Raw genomic sequence first — 9,068 nt, 5'->3', positions numbered from 1 at the left:
ATTAAATAATTTTTTTAAAAAAGCATTTAAATTCCATGCGTTTATAGCCCGCGCGGCTAAAATACTGCTGGCCGTAGTCTATACTGTAGTCAGCGCAGCATATATGCTGCGGAAGGTAAGTGGGGATGGGGTGGGGTAGAATCTCCCCCTCCCAAATTCATATATACATATAATTTTTTTTTTATAAAATGGATTTAAAAATCGACGTTTTTATAAAAAACGTTTCAACAACAAAATTTTGTTTTTTAATAGTTTTGAAAAATAATGAGTTTGGTTATAGTTAAACTTATTTTAGATGAATATATTTTTATTGTGTAAATATATTTTCTTTTACTAAAATTCAGAATTGAATTTGATAGACCAATACTAGGTACCCATTCTTTATTTCCTTATCATTATATATTAAAAAAAAAAAAGATTTTCCAATAAAATTTCTACCCTTTCTGATTAGTTTTCTCAATTTATAATCTACTAGAGAGAAATTATATTGAACAATTAAAACATTCCATGTACAGAATAATTTCCCAATATCCAGAATTCACAAACATAATATATATTCTTTACTAGAATTATCCAGACATTCATTTAGCAAACACGAAGAAGACATGAATTAAAAGAACGCATTTAAATTATGCAAATCTTCACAAGCGTCTACTTGGACATTGATGCTAATTTGCTATGCTCCAAAAATCTGTAGAAAACAATTCCCCTTCTCTGAAAATTTCCTTCCTCTCCTCCAAAATTCCCAGCCTCTTGAAAAATGAACACCCAATTTGTGAAAAAGGAGTTCTCTCCCTAAAATTGGGGCACTAATTGTGCATTCCCCTAGAGAACTCTTTGTTCACACCTCTTTAACTCTTTATTAACTTTTATTTATCTTTCTTTTATCTTTTCCATGCACATACAATAATCCATTAAATTAATTTATTTAATTTAGTCTCATGCACGCATTATGCAATCATAAAACTTTTAATAATTTAATTTTCTTTTCCCACTTATAAATTTATTTTTGAACAATAATTTTGATAATTATCCATTAATTTAAATAATAATATTATTTAGCATTTATTTAAAAATGCACTCCAAATATATATGTTATTATTAAATTAATTAAATATTATTATGTTCAAATTTAAACTTATAAATTTATTCTCAAATTTAATTCTTTTATTGGACTCTTTTAATTTCTCAATTAATTAAATAAAATATTAACATAGCATATAATTTTCCATTTAATTAAAATATTAATTAGACTTAATTAACAGAAAATTCACCAAAACTCATAAAGTAAAAACATGAAAAACCCATCATAGTAAAGCACATACAAAAACATACTAAAGGTTTAAAATCATGAACTAACGTCATCTGACGCATTTGAAAGGTACATGACTCAGACACTTGTCCTAATTGTCAATTAAGATGAATGGATCAAAGGTTTAGGATTTGGACTTAAGAATTTATCTCCCCTCTCTTACCATTGAAATAATGCGATAGGGTACGCTCATCTGACAATTCAAGGAAGTCGATACTTGGCACCTGCAACCTGCATAAAATCCATGCATGTACATACACAATATATACTAAGCTAAACAGGCAATGGCAGGAAGTGGTGCATCGTGTAAATCTCAACTAGCAGGTGACTATGACTCCCTTCCTTAACCACATCATAAACATCATACATAAAGAAAACAAACAGACACACCATACACATGCAGTATGGGGTAAGTATCCATCAAAAAAGACATAAGATAATCCATCTAACTAAATATCATCAATAATCTAACAGCATTGTAATAATCATCATGCACACATGAAGTATAGAGTACCAAGTAATATCATCATCTATCAACTGAGTCTGAAACAATAACTAATAATCTCAAGATAATGCTACTGATCATCAATATAAAACTGGCCTAAAAGAGTTTGGCAATAATAGTAGAAATGTAAACTAAAAAAAAATAGACTAGGGACAGGCACTACAGTTAACTTTAAATTATAAAGGTGAAAAATCAATTTTAACTTTAAATCAAGATGATATGAATCTATAATGAAGGTGACCACACAACAACAAACTAATTTTGAGAAAGATACTATATTTTAACTTTTATATCAAAAGAAGATGAGTCTACAATAAAGGTGACCTCATATGGACAAGTTAATCTACAATGAAGGTGACCTCATAGCAACAAAAATATACTCTATTTTAATTGATTATAATATGTGCATATACAAATGAGGACGAGTACATGTTTAATAAATTAAATAAATAAATAACTAGAACATACAAAAGGATAAGTAGTACCAAAAGAATGTATAAATTAATAGGTGTAGAGAGTTTAAATTGATAGGTAAATAGCAGACATGAAGAAATCCAAACTTCCCACAAAATTAGAATAAACAAATAGACCGAATTGGAAATCGAGGAGTGCGCCAGTCTCCCAATATCTTATTCAAAACTTATCGTGATTGCCTAACATTTTCTTCAGGATCCATAGATTTATTTATTATTTAATGTGAGGAGAATTTACAATTTCTTTTAAACATAAATAAAAAAATATAGCTACACTAATAGACGGGCAGATTAGATCTATCATCATAATGATTTCAATCGATTTGCAACGCGGATTTGATCTGAGTAGCCTATATGCTAATTTCGTAGGAAGATTATCATAACTACCTGCAAAAGTTCATATTGCTTTAGAATTCTGTTTCTTACATAAATGCACAACTAATTTCATAGCAAGAATGAGGGGATATTCCCAATTTCTGTTTTCCACTTTTCTTTCAGTTTTATTCATCCCTTTGGTTTGTCAGGCCTTGGGATCAGGCTACGCATTGACGTCGATTGCAGAAGCACCAGATGGCAAATCCTTTACAGCCCAACTAAAGCTTATCTCCAATAATTCGCTCTTTGGTCCGGATATACAGCATCTCAAACTGCAAGTCAGGTAACTGTAACAAATCCTTAATTATTAAACAGATTTTAGTTTTTTCGCAGGAAAATTCCTGCCTTGTTTGAAAGTGATGCTAATGAACGACATGGAAATTTTCAAGGTACGAGTCAAATGAATGCTTAAGAGTTTATATCACTGATGCAGTAAAAGAGAGGTGGGAAGTCCCCAGAGAAGTAGTTGCCAGATATGAAAACCATCACGGTGCTAATGATAATAGCAGTAGTTCTGTTGATCCTGAATTGCAGTTTTCATACAATCAAAACCCATTTGGATTTGCGGTTACAAGGAGATCCAATGGAGAAGTCCTGTTCAATTCCAGTGCACAGGGTCAAGAAAATGCTAATCTATTTGGAAACATGGTGTTTGAAGACCAGTATTTGGAGATATCTACCGTTCTTCCATCAAATGCTTCTCTGTATGGATTGGGGGAGAGCACCCGGCCGGGATTTATGCTTAACAGGAATGGAAGCCACTATACTCTCTGGAACCTGGACATTGGTAGTGTGAATTTGTATCTGGATTTGTATGGGTCTCATCCGTTTTATATGGATGTAAGAGAAGAGGGTGTTGCTCATGGAGTAGTGTTGCTTAATAGTAATGGGATGGATATTGAGTATGGGGGCAACTACTTGACATATAGAGTTATTGGGGGAGTTTTGGACTACTATTTTTTCTCTGGCCCCTCTCCACTCTCTGTTGTTCAGCAGTACACTGGCCTAGTGGGCAGACCTGCCGCTATGCCATACTGGTCTTTCGGTAAGATGTTTCTTCTTTCATGTTTTTCTTTATCTCCAGATTCTTTCCCGTATATACCCAAGAATCAAAATTCCTTCCTAGGTTACGGTACTTATCCTAGAACCACTACGCAGTATAAAAAATAGTTTTAATCACATCGTAGACTATGTAATAGTAATACATAGAAGAAAAAGTGTAGGGAACCGACTTTAGAAACCCTATTTATCGTAAGAACAGTTCGTTCACGATTTTTTTGTTGCCAGTTGAGATTTTAGATTAGTGAGGCTCATGGATCAAACATCGACTTCCAGTTATACAGATACCCAATCTTCAAGCTTGGCTGCGAAGAAATTTCTCCCATACATAATCCTAGTGACCCTAGCATCCAACCTAATCGCAAGAGGAACCAACCCAGCCCTGCAAGCAGTCAAGTTCCAGTGGTATCAGCTCCGCATACCTCGTAAGTGGGATTGCCCTACTGGTTTAGGTTGGCTTGGCTCAAAAAAGTGTAATTCCATCTGTCGGATCTGTATGTACAATTATGCAGGCAAGAAGAGAGCCCGTTTTTGCTCAAGAAGAAAACATCATAGCTGGAATCGCCCCATTCAATTGGGCATTTCGTCATTTTTGAGAATCCCAACAAATTGAGGGATTTCTCCTACTAACTGATTCTCCAGAGGCATAACCTTTGCTGTAATGGTCGTGGCAGGGGTCTTTGCAGTTGTGCCTATTACTGTTCCACTACTGTTTGTATTACCTAACGGAAAGGGCTAGTATTATGCCACATAAGAATCACAAGGCAAAGTGGTTAACCATAGCAATGAATGAATCTTTCGTTTAGGCGAAGTAGCTAAACGTAGTAATGAACCTTTCGTTGCAGACATTGGGGTTAAATAGAAAAAAATGGTCTTCTGGAAATTCTTCTTCTGAGATGGTGACTTTCTAGATAGTTTCTGGATTGGATGGTGCGATCAAACAATCAAACCTAGAAAGTATCTAACATTGTTGAGAGTTTCTTCTTTCCTGTTAGCTTTTGATTGGGAAGTTGCACCACAATCCTAGATTTAAGGCCGCCCTACAGATCAGATTTTAGGACCAGCAATTTAAATTTGCAGCATGATCTACTGGAAGTTTGTGTTAGCATTGGCAACACTAATACCAATTGAGAAGCGAAGAATAAAATCCAGTTATTTGCCGGTTGGAAAGCATCACACTTGCTCTTATATCACTCACGGCTGGGATAGAGTTATCAGTAGTATCAATGTATGTGAAAGTTTGGCTCATTCTGAAAGTACATAAGGATTAAAGTTTAAACCAATTGCTCTGACATGTGCTAACAATTCAAGGGAAAAATAATCACAATTTTCCCTTCGAACCATTCCCAAACAACTGGTAACCACAATCAACTCATTTCTGAACAAAATTTCACAAGAAAGTCTCCACGCTAGCTCAGATGCATCACTGGTAAACCTAAAGCTTTGTGCTTCATTTCCATTTCATTTTTTGGATAGGCCATGGTGAATTGCAATGGAAACCAGCTTGAATTTTTGTTGATATATTGTCATGTTATCTGTATCAGAAACCAATGTTAATTCTGATGCAATCTCATATAGAGGCCTAACTCTAGTCTCTACCATGACAGTTACACATTTATGTATCTTTTTATGCAGAAAATGTTTCTATGGCCTTTAAACCTCATCTTAAGCTTGTATTAGCAAGATATTTCGTGAATGTTTTTGAATCCACCTGATAACCTCAGGATACCTAAATAGAAGAAAAAATTTGGAGGTCCCTTTATTTATGCAGAGTTATAAAACCATGATCTTCCTAGCTGGATATAACTTCGGCCTTGATGACATCACTGCCTAAAAATCTCTTATATTCACGCAAGACGGTTATATTTCCAAAGTAATTTTAGTGTGAACAAAGAAATTGTAACAAATGTACAACGATTCTAATATGTATTTATATGATTCAATTGTACAGGATTTCACCAGTGCAGATATGGATACAAAAACATTTCAGACCTTAAATCAGTTGTAGCTGGATATGCAGAAGCAAAAATACCTCTCGAGGTTATATGGACAGACATTGATTACATGGATGGTTTCAAGGATTTCACTTTGGACCCTGTTAATTTCCCTGAGAAAGAAATGAGAGAATTTATTGCAGAAATTCATGCTAATGGGCAGAAATATGTTCTCATAATTGATCCAGGTAATCATAAATCTCATTTCTCAGCGTGAATGAACCCAATGTTGTGCTAAAAGTTTTAAGCTCCTTATTACGTTCTTAATTTAGAAGTGACAAGTTACACGACAAATTAAGACCCTTAGTATTTGCTTGATAAATCTGTGTAGGAATAAGCATAAATGCAACTTACAAGACATTTCAGAGAGGATTACAAGATGATATTTTTGTGAAAAGAGACGGTACGCCTTACCTTGCACAAGTATGGCCTGGTCCGGTCTATTTTCCAGATTTTCTCAACCCAAAGAGCCTCTCTTACTGGGAAAAAGAGATCTCCGAATTTCACAGTATGATTCCATTCGATGGCCTTTGGCTTGATATGAACGAGGTTTCAAACTTCTGCAGTGGAATTACATGTTCCTTGCCAAAGGATGGGAACTGCCCAAGAAAAGATGCACAGACTGATTGCTGTTTGATTTGCAGCGATGATAATACCACTATGTGGGATGATCCTCCTTACAAAATCAATGCTGCTGGAATTCACAGACCTTTGGGCAATAATACCATGGCAGCCAGTGCAGTTCACTATAATGATGTATTGGAGTACAATGCACATAATCTTTATGGGCTCACGGAGGTCATTGTAACCAATAAGGCTCTGAAATCAGTATTAAATAAGAGGCCATTCATATTGACTCGCTCTACCTATATTGGCTCTGGAAACCATGCTGCACATTGGACAGGAGACAATGCTGCAACATGGGATGATCTCTGGTACTCCATACCTACAATGCTAAGTTTTGGATTGTTTGGAGTTCCAATGGTTGGTGCTGATATCTGTGGTTTTGCACGAGACACAACCGAGGAACTCTGCAGTAGATGGATTCAACTTGGTGCATTTTATCCTTTTGCCCGAGATCATTCAAACAAGGGTACGGTTCGGCAGGAGCTCTACTTATGGAAGTCTGTTTCAGAGTCTGCAAGGAAGGCGTTAGGTTTGAGATACCGTCTTCTTCCATACATATACACATTGTCTTTTGAAGCCCACACCAAAGGATCTCCAATTGCAAGGCCTCTATTCTTCACATTCCCTAACGATACTAACACATTGGGGATCAACACACAATATCTGTTGGGAAAAGGAGTTCTTGTGTCCCCTGTTTTGAAGGAAGGGGCAAGGATTGTGAATGCTTATTTTCCAAAGGGCACATGGTACAATCTGTTCAATGTTTCAGATTCAATAACAGTGGAGAGTGGTGCATATGTAACACTTCAAGCTCCTTTAGATGCTATAAATGTTCATGTATATGAAGGAACCATATTGCCCATGCAAGAAATGGGTATGACGACAAGAGAAGCCAGAAAAAGCCCATTTAGTCTTGTGGTAGCTCTGGGCAGTGGGATGGAAGCAACTGGAGAGCTATATTTGGATAATGGAGATGATATAGCGATGCAAATAGAAAGTGGCAAATCGAGTTATGTAGAGTTCTATGCAAATATTGTAGGGGAAGAAGTTAGGCTCAAGTCATTAGTCCAAATGGGGGAGTTTGCAATTAAAGAGGGATGGATTCTCCAGAGTGTTACAGTTTTGGGATTGAAATTTCCTTCTACTTCTGTTGCAGATGTCTCAATTCGTACTTTGTCTTTCCATTTCGATGGCTGGGAGGAAAGAAAAAGAAAGACGGAAACAATCCTACTTGGAAAATCTGCGAGTGTTGCTCCATTATTCTCGGTGAAACAAGTCAAAACTGGCGCCTCATCTCATATAGATGGTTATGATAGTCATGGTTTTCAACTGGTGATTTCAAATCTTTCCCTTCCAATTGGGAAGAACTTTGAGCTCCATATAACATGGAAGAAATAATTGAGTAGAAATTATGTAATGCACACTCGCATAGTTTCTAGATGAATCAGGCCATCTGTTGTCCCACATAAAATTGGCTCACAAACCAGTTAAGAGAACAGTAGTATTGTTTAGGAATTACAATCGATAAGCAACAATCTTCCAAGTTTTTAGTGGGGTCTCGGCATCCTTTTTTTTTTCAGCCTCAGCAATGCTATCATGTGCTTAATGCTACCCTCAAGTTTGATATTTTATTTGCGCTCATACTTTATAGTTGAGAAAGGTAAGGTAAATAGGGACAAGGTGGCATATACATTAAACTTTTTGAAAAGTACAAGATAATTCCTATAATTCTAGAGATTAGTTTTTAGAGTTAGAAATAGATTCTTATATTTATTATTATTTTATATTGAAATAAGACAAGAATAATTACATACACATGGGCAATTAATAGGTTTTCAAGAAATTATAAAATCCAAAACATTGTCAAGGGTTCGATATAATTTTAAATAGATTTGGTTTAATAAGTAAAGAAAAGTCATAGTGTAGAGGGGAGTGATGATGAGCATAGGTGGCTTTGCTAGGCTTTATAGTAGTGAGGAGGAGTCGGGGACTCAAGAAGATGATGGTGATCTAGATGGCTTGTTGGTTCGGGGCACTATTTTTTGTTGGCAATGTGGTTGTGTGGGCTGGTCGCTTAACTAGTTGTTCACGAGACACAATCTAGTTTATTCCTTCAAATACATGGGAGCATTGTTGTTGTTGATTGGGGGACTTTTGTTCTCTTCTCCTTTGCTTTGTGGTTGGCCTTTTTGGGTGGGGATCGGGTTCTTGTTCGAGAGCGTTGGCTTGGTTGTAGGAGTACTTCTTTTGTCGTTTGCTATAAGCTAAAGTGGTTTTCTGTTTTGTGGGTCTCTATTGCACTACATCTTTCTGGGTTTTTGGGTCTTCCCCTTTTCTGTGAGTCCTATGGCGGCCAAGATTCTTGGGTTCAGATCTGGATTTTGGGTTTCTAGAGTTCCTCTCATTTATGTGAGGGTTTGACCTTTACTCTCAGAAGTTGTCTGACCATTGGGTGCTTTTGGGTTTTTAACCTAAAGACTGTAGAGGACTTGTGTGGTGCTTTCTTGGTGGTAAGGCTTTCTGTGCCTTGTTGGATCTCTTCTTTCTCCTCTACTCATCTGTCATTCCCTATTTTCCCTACTTAGTTTGGTGGATTTGAGGAGGCTCTATTCCACTACTAGATCTTGGGTGCCTTTATTTTTTGGTGGTTGGTTTCAGATGAGAGGCCTATTTCCCCCTTCTCTTCCTTTTTCTTTTTGAAGGTCTTCCCTAGTCATTTTTCA

At 36.1% G+C, this 9,068-nt stretch overlaps 1 protein-coding gene across 2 annotated transcripts; it reads left to right on the top strand.

Moving 5' to 3' along the window:
• The first annotated feature begins 2,530 nt into the window (after positions 1-2,530).
• On the top strand, positions 2,531-7,895 carry LOC149528579 (alpha-xylosidase 1-like). Of its 2 annotated transcripts, XM_089809003.1 has the most exons (5): positions 2,531-2,655; positions 2,815-2,948; positions 3,055-3,710; positions 5,676-5,906; positions 6,050-7,895. In XM_089809003.1, the coding sequence occupies exons 1-5, from the start codon at positions 2,599-2,601 to the stop codon at positions 7,741-7,743; spliced, it is 2,772 nt and encodes a 923-aa protein (XP_089665129.1). In that variant the 5' UTR covers positions 2,531-2,598; the 3' UTR covers positions 7,744-7,895. The 2 variants fall into 2 exon arrangements, with proteins under 2 accessions (XP_089665129.1, XP_089665128.1); XM_089809002.1 differs by having other exon boundaries at positions 2,608-2,948.
• Positions 7,896-9,068: the final 1,173 nt, after the last annotated feature.

This window comes from Cupressus sempervirens, chromosome 11 (genome assembly GCF_028749045.1).
Source record: "Cupressus sempervirens isolate cs-2001-9-10 chromosome 11, ASM2874904v1, whole genome shotgun sequence".
NCBI classification, from domain to species: Eukaryota; Viridiplantae; Streptophyta; class Pinopsida; order Cupressales; family Cupressaceae; genus Cupressus; species Cupressus sempervirens.
This window is presented reverse-complemented; position numbering and strand designations above follow the sequence as displayed.